The sequence below is a fragment of the Mus musculus genome, chromosome 14 (genome assembly GCF_000001635.26).
Source record: "Mus musculus strain C57BL/6J chromosome 14, GRCm38.p6 C57BL/6J".
Lineage (NCBI taxonomy): Eukaryota > Metazoa > Chordata > Mammalia > Rodentia > Muridae > Mus > Mus musculus.
The window spans coordinates 106,099,731-106,119,531 of NC_000080.6; the positions used below are offsets into that span (position 1 = coordinate 106,099,731).

At 41.0% G+C, this 19,801-nt stretch overlaps 1 protein-coding gene and 1 pseudogene across 3 annotated transcripts in view; one reads left to right on the top strand and one right to left on the bottom strand.

The window, feature by feature from the left end:
- Positions 1-1,001: 1,001 nt before the first annotated feature.
- Positions 1,002-1,436, bottom strand: Gm4775 (annotated as a pseudogene).
- Positions 1,437-6,467: 5,031 nt separating this feature from the next.
- Trim52 (tripartite motif-containing 52) overlaps positions 6,468-19,801 on the top strand; it is a 29,665-nt gene continuing 16,331 nt past the window's right edge. The window contains exons 1-2 of one of the 3 annotated variants that reach the window (XM_006518780.4): positions 6,468-6,609; positions 7,134-8,023. In XM_006518780.4, coding sequence (XP_006518843.1) covers positions 7,180-7,881 — 702 coding nt within the window. In that variant the 5' untranslated portion in view covers positions 6,468-6,609; positions 7,134-7,179 and the 3' untranslated portion in view covers positions 7,882-8,023. Of the gene's footprint in view, positions 9,551-19,801 lie in introns of those variants that run through there. The other 2 variants (NR_073203.1, NM_198601.3) reach the window with 2 other exon arrangements.

Below are 19,801 nucleotides of genomic sequence, written 5' to 3' on the forward strand. Positions count from 1 at the left end.
AGTGGTAACAGGTACAGGTTACAGGTAACAGGATCATACAAAGGGAGGAACCATTTCTGAAATCCCTTGAAGCAAGGGACTTCCCTTAATAAATAAAGGGAGAAGCAGAAATTTCAGGCCATTCCCCTGAAAGCTTGGTGGTGAAGGCAATCCCCAGCATGATGTGTGCCGTAGGAATGGGTGGCGATGGAGTAGAGCCTGCTTTTCATGGTTAATCTATCAACACACAAAGTTGGAAAGCCATTCTAAATGCTTTTCCATCTTAGTAATTTCCAGCAAGCAACGGCAGAGGCAAGCGACACAGGAAGCATAATGGCTGCTGCGCTAAATTTGTGTCAACATTGAAGTTTAGCTAAGAGAAGGTAAAAAAGCAAGCAGGCAAATTTCTCATGTGTTAAGTTAAAAAAAAAAAAAAAGGTCTGGGAGAAGTGTATCAGTAGTTAAAGTGCTAGCCATGCAAACCCCAGGACTGGAAGTCAGATCCCCAGGACATTTTTAAAAGCCAGGTGGGAGTGAAGAGCCATATTCCTAAACTAATTCCTAGCACAGTTGCTAACCTAATTCCAGCCTTGAAAGGCAGAGACGAGGGACACAGGGCAGCTCCAGAGCTAGCTGGCTTGCGAAACTAACCATAGCAGTGACCTGTAGGTTTGATTGAGAGAGCCTAGCTCAATAAATAAAGTGGAAGATCATAAAGATGACTCCCATGGTTAACTTCAGGGTTCTACAACTACCAACACACATGTACAATGTGCAACTAGACATGTATGTCTACACCCATGCAGACATGCATACCATGAAAATGGAGGAAAAAAAAAGAAAGAAAGTGGAGAAAGAGTGTAATAAAATCTAATCCTGTTTAAAATCAATTTCTGGGAGAAGTGTGTGAGGTTATATAATAAAATGTTCAACATACATAATATGACTAATTCAGTTCATTCTGATTCTTACTTCTGTCTTTTTAGAACTTTTTTTTTTTCAGGGACCAAAAAAATGAGTCTTTATTGGCTTCGGCTTCTTGGGGGGGGGGTGGTGAATTGGCAGGAGTGGGTGGCATCGATCTCGGGCTGGCCATATTTCACGGGTTTGTAGGTGATGGAGAATTCACCCAGGTAGTGGCCGATCATCATCTCTGGTTTGATTTCCACCTGGTTGAAGGTCTTGCCGTTGTACATGCCCACCATGCTGCCCACCATCTTGGGTAGGATGACCATGTCCCTCAGGTGCATCTTCGCCACCTTAGGTGGCGTCTCCTTCTTGGCCTTTCTCAAACGCTTGAGCAGTGAGTGCTGCTTCCTTCGCAGGCCACGGTTCAGGCGCCGCCTCTGGAGGGCGCTGTACAACTGCATCAACTGCTCATAGGACATGTCGAGGTCTACACCACCATAGGTGGACTTGCGGAAGGTCCGCTTCTTCTTTTGCTCCACTTAGGCCATCTTGGCAGTTACTCGGAAAAGCGTCTTTTTAGAACTTTAACTTTATCTCTTTGCCCTTGATTAATATCTTGGCATCAGAAATCATTCATCTGAAACAACAACAACAAATCCCAAAACCATCGTTTGCACTGATAGTGTTTGTCACCTGTTACTGCATCAATGTTCTGTTCAATCATATCAGACCTGGAGTGGTGATTAGTTTTTGTCAACTTGACACAAATGAGAGTCACCTGTAAGAAAGAACCTTGACTGAGGAATTGCCTCCTTTAGATGGGCTGGTTGGTATATCATGGGACATTTTCAAATAATACTAATTTAAATAATTGTTGTAGGAGGGCTCAGCCCTCTGTGAGTGGTGTCATTCCAAGGGAGGTAGGTCTTGGGTTTATAAAGGAAGTAGCTAGGCAAGGCCCAGGAAGCAAGCCAGTAAATGCCATTTCTCCCTGGTCTTTTCTTTAGTTTCTGCCTACAGGTTCCTCCTTAGATTCCTTTCTTGGTTTCCCTTAATGCTGTGCTCTACCCTAATAAACCTTTTCCACTTTGGAGAATAGAGCAGTGTTTTATCTCAGCAACTGAGAAGCAAATCAGAGGACCTGGCTAATTTTTAAGTGAAGATTGCTTTAAGCTTGTTCCAAATCAGAATATTACCCATAAGAAAGAAAAAGACGACATGCTTATATGATTTCTTGGCCCTTTGTCCACTTTCCCCTCCCATATGTCTAATATCTCAACCATGTACCTCGGGTGATCTTGAATTTTCTGTTTCCCTGCTTTTCTGGGGCTGAGTTCATAGGCATGCACCACCAGGCTTGGTGTCCTGATAAGCTTGTTTCATAATATTGCTGTTAAATAAAATCATATAGTAGCAAGTAGAATAAGGACAAAGATTTCCTTTCTAATACATCTGCAGTATGTGTTTCGGGGTCCAGATGTGGTTCTGTACCCTCCATTTCATCCTTCTCAGTGTGTCCAGATGTCACTGTAAACCGGGCGAGAAGGATGGAGAATGGAACAGGTAGAGTTCCGTAGGATCCCCTTTGGGTTGGGAGTTGTACTGGCTGGTTTTGTGTGTCAACTTGACACAGCTGGATTTATCACAGAGAAAGGAGCTTCAGTTGAGGAAATGCCTCCATGAGATACAACTGTAAGGCATTTTCTCAATTAGTGATCATGGGGGAAAGGCCCCTTGTGGGTGGGACCATCTCTGGGCTGGTAGTCTTGGGTTATATGAGAGCAGGCTGAGCAAGCCAGAGGAAGCAAGCCAGTAAGTAACATCCCTCCATGGCCTCTGCATCAGCTCCTGCTTTCTGACCTGCTTGAGTTTCAGTCCTGACTTCCTTTGGTGATGAACAGCAGTATGGAAGTGTAAGCCAAGTAAACCCTTTCCTCTCCAGTTTGCTTCTTGGTCATGATGTTTGTGCAGGAATAGAAACCCTGACTAAGACGGAGTCAATAGATAATGAGGGTGGGGAGGGGAAAGAAGGCCTTCTCTGAGGATCTTAGTGTTACTGCTCTTTCAGATGTGGGCCTTGTCTAATGATCTTCAATGAAACAGCTCTCTAACATGATCTTAGCTTGTGTACATACCTTTATTAGGGGTGGGTGTGTACACATACATTTTATTCTGAGTGAACCAGGGCTATATATATGAACCTTGGAGAGTGGGAACAGGTTTTTCTTGGGGTGAATTTTCATTGGCTGAGGCTTAAGATATTGGGGATACCTCATTTGCATGAAGAAGTCGAGCCTGTAATTTCACCAGGAGTTGTGTGTTATTCTCCAAGTAGAATATGGGCTGGTTTTCCCAGATCAGGCTAAGAAAAGGAAGCCCCATTAAGAAAAGGCAGTCCTCCATTTTGTACTGAGCTCAGGAAAGCTGTCCAGACATGGTAGAATACAACCTCATTATCGAGGTGAAACAATATCTACAAAGGTGTTTTTTATTATTTATTTATTTATTTATTACTATGATTGCTTAAATATTTCTTACAAAGATAATCTAAAGTTGTTATATTCCTATTTTCCAACGGTTAAAATTTGAGTTAGAATCTCTCATTCTCTCTGTGCATATGCTGTATTTGCTTTATTTTGTATTTAACTCTCAGTAAGTCACCCTTAAATTGTCTGCTGAAGTGCATATGTCTTCAGTATCTCAACTTTTGGACATACCTGTTAATTCCGTGTTTTTGAAGCCATCCCTCCAAAAGAGGTGTTCTTCTTACCTGATCCAAACTTACTACTCAGCGGGGCCATTTGCAGGTCATCTATTGCTCTGCGATTTCCCTAATTCATCATCCCAGGAATTAAAATGTCATTTCATGCCGTCAATTTGTCTATGTGTGAGTTTTACACTTTTTTCCCCTCACCCTTATTGTGGTACTGTGTCTTCTATTAACTTTTGAGTAACAGTTTCATGGGAGATCAAGTTGATAGCTAGTTTTTAAGCCAGCAAATGCCTTTACTCCCACAGGGCATTTCCAATTTGGTTATGATTAAGTATGGGATGGGAACAATATTCATTCATAATTTTGAAATTATTTATTTTATTTGGTACCTAGTACCACTGCTCCACAGTTCCATTATGATATTTTCTCTTTGGAAGTTTTCTCTTTATGTCATAAGCTTTAAAGCAATAAGCCTTGAAGTAGGCCTCTCCTGCACCTCCCTGTGCTGAGCATTTTTGAATTTTTCTTTCTTAATTTCAATTTTGGAATATTTTGTTGAATTATTTCTGCAATTTTTTATTTTACAATTCTTCTGTCTTCTCCTCTTGTACTGGTTATCCATTTTTAAAAAATATTTAATTTTTCTTATCTTTTAATTGGGTATGTATCACTGTCTAATTGTTATTTTCATTTTTCTATTCCATGTCTATTTTCATTGTCTGTATTTCTTTTTTCTTTTTTAAAAAAATTTTTTTTATTAGGTATTTTCCTCACTTACATTTTCAATGCTATCCCAAAGGTCTTACTTTTAAAAAATTTATTGTAATATTTAATATTCAATTTAAAATATTTCAAATATTTAATTTAATATTTAAATTTCAAATGATGTGTATATGTGGGTTTTTTTTTGTGGGCATGTGCACATGAGTACAAATGACTGTGGAGGTCAGAAGAGGTTGTTGTTCATCCTTAAGAACTAGAGTCACAGGTGGCTTTGAGCTGTTTGATGTGTTTTCTGGGAACTGCTCAAGTTCTCTGTGGGAGCAGCCTGTGATTTTAACTGTCAGGCCCTCTAACTTCTATGTCCTTTTTAATAAGTTCATTTTATTTGGTAAAATCAGTATCTGTGGGCTAGAAGTTAAACGTAATCACACATACTTGATTTTTTTCCCCCAATGTCATTATTTTATCCAAAATTGTTTCTTTTCTTTAAAAAAAATTTCTGCTTTGTGTTAGAAACTTGTTTCAAATACCTAGAGAGTTTTGACTATCAATAAGTATGTGAAAATTAGTCATTAACTATCTAACTTGTGGGGTAGAAGCTGCTTCCTACTTAGTTCCTCCACTGTTTGGTAAGTGAACTGCTGACCATGTTTGGTATTATTTTTCCACCCAGATCTTTTTCTTTAATTTAGATTCTCTAGAGTAAAATTAAATCCATTTCCTTCCAGGAGGGTCTGTCACTGTCATTAGAGTTAGGGGGGGAAAAAAAAAGGATGGAGAGTTCTCATGTTTCAATGTGCATCTGGTAAGAGAATTCTGTGTGTCCTGTGTTTTCTATACTTTTCTCAGATTCAGCCTCTATAGTAGGTAAACCTCAGTTTTCTACTCAGGAAGGGCCAAGCTGTGCTGTAATTATGTATCTATTTCTTGTAGAAGTTCAACTCTTTTGTTATGGATAGCTCAGGCTGTCAGTGGGTGTTTTAGAATCTTGTATTTTCTTTATGGTTGCTTTTATTATTTTAAAAATATTTTTTATTGTTATTTACCTTTCTTTAGCCTCTGTTATTTAGCCTATAAGTTAGTGTGGCTGTTATCTTTCTTGGGGTAATACTTGCTGTGATTTAATTAAAAACCTGGATAGTTATATAAATAAGATATTAGGAAGAAACAAGAGTGTACTTCATTTGTAAACTATAAACAATTTACATCCTTTCGAATATCTAGGTTTTCATATTAATAAAATGTGATTATTTGAAAATGTTGACTTCAGTATGGAAATAACAATGCTGAGTGTTTTGCAAAATTGATAAAAACAAAACAACGTGTCCGTCCCCCCCCCCCCCCCAAGAAACCAAAACCCACAAACAGATTACATTTCTGAAAGTGTTAAAAGTAACTTCTTTGTGACCGGTAATCTATTTCTATTGTCATGCACTCAATATGCCTCTTAAAAGTCATGTAGGAATTTGCAATTTTCTCGGCAGACCAGTTCCACACTTATTAATCATTTTAACTTTTTATGATGCAGGTAGTGCCAAAATATCTCCTCACTGCAGCTGCATATTCCCAGTCTGGAACATTCTTTCCAGCACGACTTAATTATATTTATCAGTGTTGTAACAACCATTTTTATTTGGGAGAAGATAACAGACACTTCTTAGAGTGGAGTACTAATATGAAATTTTGCCGGGAAATGGTATTTAGCTGTGAGGAGAAGCAGTTGACGATGACGATGACTGCGTTGATAATGATAATGAGGATGAAGACCACCATCGAGCTTTCGAAACACGCGTTTTTAGGACTTATTTTTTTAGGACTCTGGGCCCACCCGTCTGTTTTTTACTTAATTTTTGTGTTCATCTGGCTATCTATTGATTTAGAGATGCGTTTTGTGGCCGAGAAGAGTTTCAAAGTTACTCTGCGGCTGAGTGTGTCTGGAATTCCTGACCTTTCACCTCTGACCTGGCACGCTCTCCACCACTCTAGCTTTCCCTAGGCCCCTCGCATGAATACCATTAAGACGGAGGTCCTCCAAGGGGCCAGAGCGTCACTCCCCCCCTTCGCCCCCGCCCCCAGGCAATGGGGGCGGGGTGGCAGGAAGAACCTATGTTAGAGCGCCTTGACGTCACTTCCAGGTGCCTTTTATAGCGGAGCTGCCGGGCATGTGAGGCAGAGGTGGGCCGAGGCTGCTGGCTGCTGCCTTGTGCGGGGCTTCCCCGAGGCTCCAGTCAGCTGCGTGCTTCTGTGCCAGCGCCTTCTGGCTTCGGAGCGACGGCTGCCGTGCCGTGAGTTGGTCTTCCTCAGGGAAGCCAGGGAAGCCCAGGCCAGGGCGGTGGCAGCAGGTTGTAGTCGTCTACAAAACCTGTTGGAGTCGCTCCTGTCACCCGTTAGCCGGGCAGCGAAGAGGCCTTAGCCCTCAGCGCCCGTCGGGTGGGCAGTGCGGCCTACCGCATTTGGGACCCCCCTTGCTTGGGTAGGGAGGCCTTGAGTCCTTAGCGCCCATCGGCTTGGCAGCAAGGCCTACGGCCCCCTCAGCAGGGCAGCGAAGAGGCCTTAGTCCTCAGCGCCCGTTGGCTAGGCAGTGAGGCCTACTGCGTTTGCGCCCAACGACAGGGCAGCAAGGAGGTCTTAGTCCTCAGCGCCCCTTGGCTTGGCTGCGAGGCCTACCGCCTTTGCGTCCTTGCCTGGGCAGGGAGATTTGGGGCCTTTGGTCCCCTTGGCAGGGAAGGGAGTCCTCTCACCTTTGTGCTCTTGGGTGGTAGAGGCTAGACCTTCCACTTGTGGTTTCGTGCTTTGTGCTTCTTGGCAGGGCAGCGAGGGCCTCTCAGTTTCTGAGGACCTTTTGTGCTCTTAAGATGGCCACCTCTACACGGCCTCCCAGCCCTATGCAGTCACTTCGGGAAGAAGCAGTGTGTGCCATCTGTCTGGATTATTTTAAGGACCCCGTGTCCATTGGCTGTGGGCACAACTTCTGCCGAGGGTGTGTGACCCAGCTGTGGGGCAAGGAAGATGAGCAGGACCGGGAACAGCCTGCTGTGCAGGAGCGCGTCATCCGGGAGGTTTTGTTTCCTAGGTACACCGAGCAGGAGCAGCACAGAGCACATGCAGGACAGTGGGTCGGTCATAGCCATAGACAGCATCAGGGCAATGCAAACTCTGAGTGGGATGACGAGGAAGAAGACAGGAACAGTTTACAAGGATTGGTTCATGACCTGAGAATTAGGGTTTTTCCAGAAGAGAGAGATGAACCCCCCCACAATGGCCACCAGTACCATCGGTTTGGTCGCTACCGCCATCGCCACCGCCACCCTCCAATCTTCCACCGTGGTCCCCCACATCCGCCTGTGCGTCGGCAGCTCTATCCAGACGCCCGGGTTCCTTCTCCACATGCCCAGGTTCCTCCTCCACATGCCCAGGTTCCTTCTCTACCTCGGCCCACACCACAGGTCTTCAGCTGCCCGCAATGCCGAAGGACTTTTCCAAGTCGCAGTTTTCGACCCAATTTGCAGCTGGCCAACATGGTCCATATAATTCGCCAGATTTGCCATACTCCATGAAGCTTGCAAAGCTTGTGCTCTAAATATGAGGAAACCCTGGAGCTCTTCAGTAAGGTAGAAAAAAAGCCCAGGTGTAGGTGTGTCTAGATTCCTGGTACTACAAAAATATGAATGTAGTGCCATTGGATGAAGTATTTAAAGAAAACAAGGAACAAAACAAAACAAAACAAAAAAAACTGAGAAACTTATAGTACATTTCAGTCTCAGTGCTATCCCAGTTTTGGGGAGGAATTAAAAAATTCAAAATTTCATTAGTGCCTGCAGCTTTAAATTGGAAAGAGTAGTTGTATTTAGCTCAGTAGTAGCAGAATGATTGTTTGCCTAGCATGCCCCCATTTTCCAATTTATTTTGAATTAATGACTATCAAGGTTCAGTTTTAGGAAATATTACTCCTTTGTTGCTATTAGCAGAGAATTTATTTGTGGGAACGAAGAAAACTGCTTTGCTTAGCTTCAAAATTAGGCTTTCAGAACTGAATGTTTTCATGAGCCTGGTATTTGAATACTTAGAAGATTTTTGAGGTTGTTATTAGCTGATTTGGGAACATACTTTATAGGAATCTATGTCAATAGTTTTATAGTAATGTCAGATTTTTAGCTAAAGTTGAAAAGTTGTCAAGATACACTGTGCTATCTGTGGATTGCTTTGGAAATCTTCAGGTTTTTGTCACTATAAGCTAAGGAAGAATATGCTTAGTTCAGATTTGCTTTTGAAGATAGGGAGATCTTTCAATGTTTTTGTTGGATCTAAAGTTCCTTAGTCATTAAAGAGAACTGCATTCAGCATTTGGACAACAATTCCAATATTAGGGAACCAATGAAAAGTTGAAATGGAAAATATGAAACTTTGAAAAATTGAAACTTTCACAGAAATTCAGTGGCCCTGAAAATGGCAGTAGGCAAATATTAACATTTTTGTTGTGAAGTATTTAAAGCAAAACTTGCCAAAACCAGGTATATAGGTATATGTTTACTGATTCTTATAAAAATTGCCTAATTTTGTTGGCCAAGAACCAGATTTATGAATATTATATCTTTAAATTTAAGTTAATATACAAAATAATGGATTTCATTATGAGGGTTTCATACTTGAATATCATTGTACTTTGCTCATATTTGCCGCCTCTATCATACTTTCCTCCCAACTAGTCTCTATTCATATCACATGATGTCAGATACAAAAAATTACTAAGCCTAAATTCTAAAGGATTTTTCCATTGTTTTTCACCATTACCCTTTCTTGCAACCCTATCCTTCTTCCCTTTAGAGCCTCGTTTTCCTGGGTAGTCCCCATTCAATGCTATTTCAAGGAAACAAAAATAATATTCAGAAATACTTTAGGTGGTGTGTTTGTAACAAGTTAAAAATCTGTGTGTGGTAGCTTTGAGAGGATAAATGTGTTTCACCTTGTCCAGTTTTTACTGAATAGGTGCAAAAAGACTGGATAAGTCTTACTGTTTTGACTAGAAACTTAAAGAGAAACTTGTGTGTAAACTTTAAATGCAGATATACATTGCATTTATTTTTCAGTTTTCTTATGTTTTTCTGTTCTTATTTTTCCCTTGCTTTGTTTAACTGGAAGGAAACTGTTAATGCCTTGTTAAAAGTGACTTAAGTTTTATTGTATTTTATACAGTATCCAATAAAGACAAATTTAAGTTTCACAGTGACATGCTTATATTATCTGAATAAAGTTATTTTAAAAATTTAAAGAGATTGAATAAAAATTTAATTTAAAAGAATAAGTGTTGAAAGAAGTAGATGATCAAAAAATATAATGATATCAGAGCCTGCAAGTAGTATGCCTATAGAACAGTAACTATTATCTAAATTAGAATCAGATTGGCTTCCATTCCTGTGGAGGTTTAAATATGCTTGGCCATGGGAAGTGGTACTCTCAGGCAATGTCTTGGTGGTGGAAGTTGGTCACTGTTAGGGTGGGCTTTAAGGTCCTACACTGAAGTTCCACCCAGGCAGAAGAGATGATCCTCCTGTTGCCTGCAGAAAAGAGTCTTTTGGTTGCCTTGGATCAAGATAAAGAACTTTTGTCTCTTCCAGTGCCATGTCTGTCTAGATGCTGTCATGCTTCCTGCCTTGATGATAATGAACTGAACTTCTGAAACTCTAAGCCAGCCCCAATTAAATATTGTCCTTTATAAGAGTTGCCTTCATCATAACAGTGAAACCTTAAGACAATTCCTAGAAAACCACAATTCTAAAACTTAATTTCAAAGTAAGAAAGAAGATAGTTAACATCACTGTTTTTATAGGGAACCTCTGAATTCCGAGGGCTAACTAAGGTTAAAGGGGTTGTATGCAATATTAGCTGGGAACCAAGTTTTCAGTGCACAAATCTATAAACAACACACTTCTACTCAAACCACAATGCATAGCAAACAAAAGCATAGGAAAAAATGCTCAGAGAATGGGAAAGCTGGTAAGATGTTCTAAAAGTAAGCTAATAAATGAAAATGTAGCATATCCATGCTTTTCCTTGTTGGAAAACATTAAGCACTTGATATATACTTTCATATAAAAGGAAATAAAATTTTGCAGTTATATACAATTCTGAGTTTTTAAAGCTACAAATGAAAAACAGTTATAAGAAATTCTACACAGATCCAACTATAAAGATGTTATGCTAGGCTAGGCACATTGAGTCTATTCTCTCTTGAGTCTGTTGTCAAGATAAAGCTAATGTACTTTAGCTATTTGTTAAAATTGGTCCTTTGTCTTAGGGCTTCTATTGCTGGAACAAAACACTATGACCAAAACCAAGCAAATTGGGGAGGAAAGGGTTTATTCAACTTAGACTTTCACACTGCTGTTCATCGCCAAAGAAAGTCAGGACAAGAACTCAAATAGCACAGGATCTTGGAGGCAGGAGCTGATAGAGAAGCCATGAGGAGTTCTGCTTACTGGTTTGTTTGCCATGGCTCACTCCAGTGTGCACTCCCCCCCCCCCCGCCCCCTTTTAAAAAAATTTTTGTTTCTTTGTTGCACACACAGTTTTTGAAAACTTTTTACTGTTTCTTTGTTAATGACACATCATACACCCCAATTCCACTCATCTGTCCCTTCATAACAGCCTCTGTCTTTGCAACTCCCCTCCCTGACCCCAAAAGAAAAAAATGTGGAAGTTGTAGTGTGTGACAGTGTGTCCCACAGTATATTGTTCTGTCCATACTTCTTTACTTGCAAGTGTTAATTGCTGAGTCATTGGTCTGATTTGAGGCCTCTGGCTTCTGCTACTCTATCAATACTGGATCTTCAATGGGACTCTTCTCAGATATCCCATTGCCCTGTGTCATGCACATCCTTCAGCTTGGATCTTCAGGACCAGCCCTTCACATGCTCCAGTTCACTGATTGGGTAGATGTTATGGTGAGCCAACCAGCCTTGGATCTGGGCTGGTTAAGCTGGTGAGCCTATTGGCTCTCTTGCACCTACACCACCAGGGTGAGCCCTCCAGTACTGTCCCAGGTAGATTACTCAATGCTGCAGCTGGCCAGGGGCAGACTTACCTCTTTTCTCATGCCATGGTGCCCTCTCAACCATTTCCATGCCAGCAGGGCCAGCTCTAATGTGCTGCCCAGGTAAATGAAGTACAGGGCCTGATCTCCTTGAGTGCTGCAGTACAGCCTGCTTTCTTCTAGAACCCAGGAATGGCACTATTCACAATGGGCTAGGTGCTCTTGAGAAAATGCCTTACAGCTGGATCTCATGAAGGCATTTCCTTAACTGAGGCTTCTTCATCTCTAATAGCTCTAGTTTCTGTTAGCATGACACAAAACTAGCTAGTGCAACTGAACCCTTGTGAACTTAATACACAAACACATTGCAACCTTTCCTTTCTTATCTCCAAATACCTTAACAGTCCCATAGTCTTTACAAATTCAGACATTACAATTTCAGTCCCTTTAAATAGCCAGTTTCTTCCAAAATCCAGCCTTTTAAAATCCAAACTCTCAATTGTGGGCTCAAAAAAACAAAAACAAAAAACAAACCCAAACCCAAAAATAAACCAAAAACAAACAAACATACAAACAAAAACCCCCAAAACAAACAAAAAATACTTTCTTACTCCAAGAGGAAAAAACTAGGGCACAGTCACAAAGCAAAATCAAATTCCAACCATCCCAATATTTGGGATACACTCAACATCTGGATTCCTCCAAAGTGCTTGGGTCGCTTCTCCAGCTTCAGCTGGCTTCATCCCATTGTTGCTGCTGTTCTTGGTTGGCATGTTATGGGGCCAAGTCTTGGCAGTTCTCCCTGACCGGTTCATGCCTTTCAATACCAGTAATACCTGGATGATTCTTACATATTATGGAGTCTAGCTGATGGCAGAAGGTACAACCTTGGTTACCTGTTGACTTTGATGAAACACTTCCTGAAAGATTTTGACTCAATGATGCTAGTAGCCTCCTCTCAATCCCCATCAATTTCTTTTTTTTTCCACAATGAGATATTTTTTATTCTTTTTATGTTAAATTTTTTATTAGGTATTTAGCTCATTTACATTTCCAATGCTATACCAAAAGTCTCCCATACCCACCCACCCCCACTCCCCTACCCACCCACTCCCCCTTTTTGGCCCTGGCGTTCCCCTGTACTGGGGCATATAAAGTTTGCGTGTCCAATGGGCCTCTCTTTCCAGTGATGGCCGACTAGGCCATCTTTTGATACATATGCAGTTAGAGTCAAGAGCTCCGGGGTACTGGTTAGTTCATAATGTTGTTCCACCTATAGGGTTGCAGATCCCTTTAGCTCCTTGGGTACTTTCTCTAGCTCCTCCATTGGGAGCCTGTGATCCATCCATTAGCTGACTGTGAGCATCCACTTCTGTGTTTGCTAGGCACCGGCATAATCTCACAAGAGACAGCTACATCTGGGTTCTTTTGATAAAATCTTACTAGTGTATGCAATGGTGTCAGGGTTTGGATGCTGATTATGGGGTGGATCCCTGGATATGGCAGTCTCTACATGGTCCATCCTTTCATCTCAGCTCCAAACTTTGTCTCTGTAACTCCTTCCAAGGGTGTTTTGTTTCCACTTCTAAGGAGGGGCATAGTGTCCACACTTCAGTCTTCATTTTTCTTGAGTTTCATGTGTTTAGGAAATTGTATCTTATATCTTGGGTATCCTAGGTTTTGGGCTAATATCCACTTATCAGTGAGTACATATTGTGTGAGTTCCTTTGTGAATGTGTTACCTCACTCAGGATAATGCCCTCCAGGTCCATCCATTTGGCTAGGAATTTCATAAATTCATTCTTTTTAATAGCTGAGTAGTACTCCATTGTGTAGATGTACCACATTTTCTGTATCCATTCCTCTGTTGAGGGGCATCTGGGTTCTTTCCAGCTTCTGGCTATTATAAATAAGGCTGCTATGAACATAGTGGAGCATGTGTCCTTCTTACCAGTTGGGGCATCTTCTGGATATATGCCCAGGAGAGGTATTGCTGGATCCTCCAGTAGTACTATGTCCAATTTTCTGAGGAACCGCCAGACTGATTTCCAGAGTGGTTGTACAAGCCTGCAATCCCACCAACAATGGAGGAGTGTTCCTCTTTCTCCACATCCACGCCAGCATCTGCTGTCACCTGAATTTTTGATCTTAGCCATTCTGACTGGTGTGAGGTGGAATCTCAGGGTTGTTTTGATTTGCATTTCCCTGATGATTAAGGATGTTGAACATTATTTCAGGTGCTTCTCTGCCATTCAGTATTCCTCAGGTGAGAATTCTTTGTTCAGTTCTGAGCCCCATTTTTTAATGGGGTTATTTGATTTTCTGAAGTCCACCTTCTTGAGTTCTTTATATATGTTGGATATTAGTCCCCTATCTGATTTAGGATAGGTAAAGATCCTTTCCCAATCTGTTGGTGGTCTTTTTGTCTTATTGATGGTGTCTTTTGCCTTGTAGAAATTTGGAGTTTCATTAGGTCCCATTTGTCAATTCTCGATCTTACAGCACAAGCCATTGCTGTTCTGTTCAGGAATTTTTCCCCTGTGCCCATATCTTCAAGTCTTTTCCCCACTTTCTCCTCTATAAGTTTCAGTGTCTCTGGTTTTAAGTGAAGTTCCTTGATCCACTTAGATTTGACCTTAGTACAAGGAGATAAGTATGGATCGATTCGCATTCTTCTACATGATAACAACCAGTTGTGCCAGCACCAATTGTTAAAAATGCTGTCTTTCTTCCACTGGATGGTTTTAGCTCCCTTGTCGAAGATCAAGTGACCATAGGTGTGTGGGTTCATTTCTGGGTCTTCAATTCTATTCCATTGGTCTACTTGTCTGTCTCTATACCAGTACCATGCAGTTTTTACCACAATTGCTCTGTAGTAAAGCTTTAGGTCAGGCATGGTGATTCCACCAGAGGTTCTTTTATCCTTGAGAAGAGTTTTTGCTATCCTAGGTTTTTTGTTATTCCAGATGAATTTGCAAATTGCTCCTTCTAATTCGTTGAAGAATTGAGTTGGAATTTTGATGGGGATTGCATTGAATCTGTAGATTGCTTTTGGCAAGATAGCCATTTTTACAATGTTGATCCTGCCAATCCATGAGCATGGGAGATCCTTCCATCTTCTGAGATCTTCTTTAATTTCTTTCTTCAGAGACTTGATCATGTGGTTTTTGTCTTTGAGTTTGTTTATATAATGGGTTACATTGATGGATTTCCGTATATTAAACCATCCCTGCATCCCTGGAATAAAACCTACTTGGTCAGGATGGATGATTGCTTTAATGTGTTCTTGGATTCGGTTAGCGAGAATTTTATTGAGGATTTTTGCATCGATATTCATAAGAGAAATTGGTCTGAAGTTCTCTATCTTTGTTGGATCTTTCTGTGATTTAGGTATCAGAGTAATAGTGGCTTCATAAAATGAGTTGGGTAGAGTACCTTCTACTTCTATCTTGTGAAAAAGTTTGTGCAGAACTGGAATTAGATCTTCTTTGAAGGTCTGATAGAACTCTGCACTAAACCCATCTGGTCCTGGGCTTTTTTTGGCTGGGAGACTATTTATAACTGCTTCTATTTCTTTAGGGGATATGGGACTGTTTAGAAGATCAACTTGATCCTGATTCAACTTTGGTACCTGGTATCTGTCCAGAAATTTGTCCATTTTGTCCAGGTTTTCCAGTTTTGTTGAGTATAGCCTTTTGTAGAAGGATCTGATGGTGTTTTGGATTTCTTCAGGATCTGTTGTTATGTCTCTCTTTTCAGTTCTGATTTTGTTAATTAGAATTTTGTCCCTGTGCCCTCTAGTGAGTCTAGCTAATGGTTTATCTATCTTGTTGATTTTCTCAAAGAACCAACTCCTCGTTTGGTTAATTCTTTGAATAGTTCTTCTTGTTTCCACTTGGTTGATTTCACCCCTGAGTTTGATTATTTCCTGCCATCTACTCCTCTTGGGTGAATTTGCTTCCTTTTTTTCTAGAGCTTTTAGATGTGTTGTCAAGCTGCTAGTATGTGCTCTCTCCCGTTTCTTCTTGGAGGCACTCAGAGCTATGAGTTTCCCTCTTAGAAATGCTTTCATTGTGTCCCAAAGGTTTGGGTACGTTGTGGCTTCATTTTCATTAAACTCTAAAAAGTCTTTAATTTCTTTCTTTATTCCTTCCTTGACCAAGGTATCATTGAGAAGAGTGTTGTTCTGTTTCCGCGTGAGTGTTGGCTTTCTATTATTTTTTTTGTTATTGAAGATCAGCCTTAGTGCATGGTGATCTGATAGGATACATGGGACAATTTCAATATTTTTGAATCTGTTGAGGCCTGTTTTGTGACCTATTATGTGGTCAATTTTGGAGAAGGTACCATGAGGTGCTGAGAAGAAGGTATATCCTTTTGTTTTAGGATAAAATGTTCTGTAGATATCTGTCAGATCCATTTGTTTCATCACTTCTGTTAGTTTCAGTGTGTCCCTGTTTAGTTTCTGTTTCCATGATCTGTCCATTGGTGAAAGTGGTGTGTTGAAGTCTCCCACTATTATTGTGTGAGGTGCAATATGTGCTTTGAGCTTTACTAAAGTTTCTTTAATGAATGTGGCTGCCCTTGTATTTGGAACATAGATATTCAGAATTGAGAGTTCCTCTTGGAGGATTTTACCTTTGATGAGAAGGAAGTGCCCCTCCTTGTCTTTTTTGATGACTTTGGGTTGGAAGTCAATCTTATCAGATATTAGGATGGCTACTCCAGCTTGTTTCTTCATACCATTTGCTTGGAAAATTGTTTTCCAGCCTTTCATTCTGAGGTAGTGTCTATCTTTTTCTCTGAGATGTGTTTCCTGTAAGCAGCAAAATGTTGGGTCTTGTTTGTGTAGCCAGTTTGTTAGTCTATGTCTTTTTATTGTGGAGTTGAGACCATTGATGTTAAGAGATATTAAGGAAAAGTAATTGTTGCTTCCTGTTATTTTTGTTGTTAAAGTTGGCATTCTGTTTTTGTGGCTGTCTTCTTTTAGGTTTGTTGAGGGATTACCTTCCTGTTTTTTCTAGGGCTTTGTTCCCGTTCTTGTATTGTTTTTTTTTTCTGTTATTATCCTTTGAAGGGCTGGATTCGTGGAGAGATAATGTGTGAATTTGGTTTTGTCGTGGAATACTTTGGTTTCTCCATCTATGGTAATTGAGAGTTTGGCTGGGTATAGTAGCCTGGGCTGGAATTTGTGTTCTCTTAGTGTCTGTATAACATCTGTCCAGGCTCTTCTGGCTTTCATAGTCTCTGGTGAAAAATCTGGTGTAATTCTGATAGGCTTGCCTTTATATGTTACTTGACCTTTTTCCCTTACTGCTTTTAGTATTCTATCTTTATTTAGTGCATTTGTTGTTCTGATTATTATGTGTCGGGAGGAATTTCTTTTCTGGTCCAGTCTATTTGGAGTTCTGTAGGCTTCTTGTATGTTCATAGGCATCTCTTTCTTTAGATTTGGGAAGTTTTCTTCAATAATTTTGTTGAAGATGTTTGCTGGTCCTTTGAGTTGAAAATCTTCATTCTCATCCACTCCTATTATCCGTAGGTTTGGTCTTCTCATTGTGTCCTGGATTTCCTGGATATTTTGAGTTAGCATCTTTTTGCATTTTCCATTTTCTTTGATTGTTGTGCCGATGTTCTCTATGGAATCTTCTGCACCTGAGATTCTCTCTTCCATCTCTTGTATTCTGTTGCTGATGCTCAAATCTATGGTTCCAGATTTCTTTCCTAGGGTTTCTATCTCCAGTGTTGCCTCACTTTGAGTTTTCTTTATTGTGTCTACTTCCCTTTTTAGGTCTAGTATGGTTTTGTTCATTTCCATCACCTGTTTGTATGTTTTTTCCTCTTTTTCTGTAAGGACTTCTACCTGTTTGATTGTGTTTTTCTGTTTTTCTCTAAGGACTTGTAACTCTTTAGCAGTGTTCTCCTGTATTTCTTTAAGTGATTTATTAAAGTCCTTCTTGATGTCCTCTACCATCATCATGAGATATGCTTTTAAATCTAGGTCTAGGTTTTCAGGTGTGTTGGGGTGTCCTGGACTGGACGAAGTGGGAGTGCTGGGTTCTGGAGATGGTGAGTGGTCTTGGTTCCTGTTAGTAAGATTCCTACGTTTACCTTTCGCTGTCTGGTAATCTCTGGAGTTAGTAGTTTTAGTTGACTCTGTTTAGAGATTGTTCTTCTGGTGATTCTGTTACCGTCTATCAGCAGATCTGGGAGACAGATTCTCTCCTCTGAGTTTCAGTGCTCAGAGCACTCTCTGCTGGCAAGCTCTCTTACAGGGAAGGTGCGCAGATATCTTGTTTTTGGACCTCCTCCTGGCCGAGGAAGAAGGCCCAAAACAGGGCCTTTCTCAGAAGCTGTGTTGCTTTGGCAGTTCCCAGAAGCTGTCAGCTTCTGTGGTGCAGACTCTCACCTGTGCAGACTAAATTCCTAAGTTCCAGGGAGTCCCAGAATCAAGATGGCGACCGCTGCTGCTGAGGCTGAGGCCGCCTCCCAAGCCAGGCGGACACCTGTCCTCTGGTCCGGATGGTGGCCGGCTATCTGCGGCCCGCCAAGGGTGCTGCCTCAGCGGCTCTGTGCTTCTGCCTGTCCCAGAAGCTGTCTGGTTCTCTGGCACACCCTCTCACCTGTTCAGACTAATTTCCCCCATTAATTTCTTAGCTACAACTAACCAACATCAATTGTTCCACTAATGCAAAAGTTTCATTTCAGTGATGCTGGTCTCTTGTTAATCTCATGTCGCACCCGCTCTCGACCAGCAAGAACGACGCGACCACCAGTCCTTCTAACAGCAGTTTATTCAGTCCTGATTCTTCTTGTTCATATCTCCCCCGAACCCTGTGCCTCTCACTCCTTTTATACTCTCTCTCATCCACGCACCGCAGGCCATGCCCCCTCGCCAGTCAGGAGGCTTCAGCTAATCAGGGCAGCAGGGGCAAATCTCCACCAAATTGGATTCACCTGTATCCTGGTACACCTGCGCAGCACTCAAGATGTTTGTGTCTTATATGAGGAAGTCAGGTGCAAGTCATATGACTTAGCTGCAGTCCCTGGCGCCTTTGGGACTGCCGCCACACCCGCTCCCCACCATCTCAGCTGACTCCAGCCCCAGCTGACTAGAATGACAGAATCTTAATTGAAAATAGCAGACAGCCCTGTTAGAAACTTTAAACTTTCGTCTGAAATTTCAGTCAGGCCCCTGTCATCTGCATTGCTCTCAACATTCTTATCGTCCAAGCTACTTAAGAACATCCCACTGAACTCTTAACATTTAATGGCTCTTCTAAGCCAAAGTTCGAAGGCCCCTCCACAATCCTCCACAAAACATGTCCAGGTCTGTCACATCAATACCCAACTATGCTGTTATCAACTTGTCTTAGGGTTTCTATTGTTGGGATAAAATACCATGACCAAAAAGCAAGTAGGGTAGGAAACAGTTTATTCAGCATACACTTTCACATTGCTGTCCATCATCATAGGAAGTCAGAATAGGAACAGGGCAGGAACCTGGAGGCAGGGAACTGATACAGAGGCCATGGAGGAGTGCTGCTTATTGGCCTGCTTCCCCTGGCTTGCTCAGCCTGCTTTCCTATAGAACCCATGCTGGACTGGGCCTTCCCCTACTCACAACTAATTGAGAAAATGCAGCTGGACGGATCTCATGGAGGCATTTCTTCAACCCAGGCTTCTACTTTGATGACTCAAACATGTCAAGTTTATACAAAAACAGCCAGTACAGTTCTATTGTCCAAAGCTGGTCTGCTTAACGTAGCTTGCTGAGAGAAAAGGGTGTAGGAACTGGATTAACTTTAAGAAATAATATGGCTATCAAACTACAGTCATTAGTTGTGTTCAGAGATAAGATAAACTGAGTCAAAACTTTGTTTCTAGTTTGACTTTATCTCTATTCCTCCAATAAAGAGGGGGGGGGGGAAACCAAGCAGAGGGAACATAGTGAATTTCTACAGTGTATTAGGTATTTGAGCAATGTAGAGTAAAAATAATTAAGTACATAGTGAGACTCTTTTTAAAATGGCTTATTACTCTAAATTTAATGATCTTTTTAAAATAAGTAGTGGAAGTGTATTACTAGTACCAGTTGATCATCATATAGTTTATACATCTTATTTCCTTGTTCCTGGAATGAGCATTATTAAAGCTTACTGTGTCTGGAATGGTGTCTTTGGCAAATAGCATTAAGAAATATATAGACAGGAAAGTTTTTTGCAGATGGAAATCTGCTTTCCTCATTTTCATACCATTACAATTTTTCTCCATTTCTTGGCCACAAACAGGAAAAAAATAAGGATACTTGTAGATTTAAGCTTTGTTTATAATAACTAGATTTATTTTGTTATCACAGGATGGCCAGATGTGCATAAAAACCACTTTGTGTTTCCCATCATAGATCATATTAACCTCTAGTTTTTTTCCTTTTGGAACAAGGACTA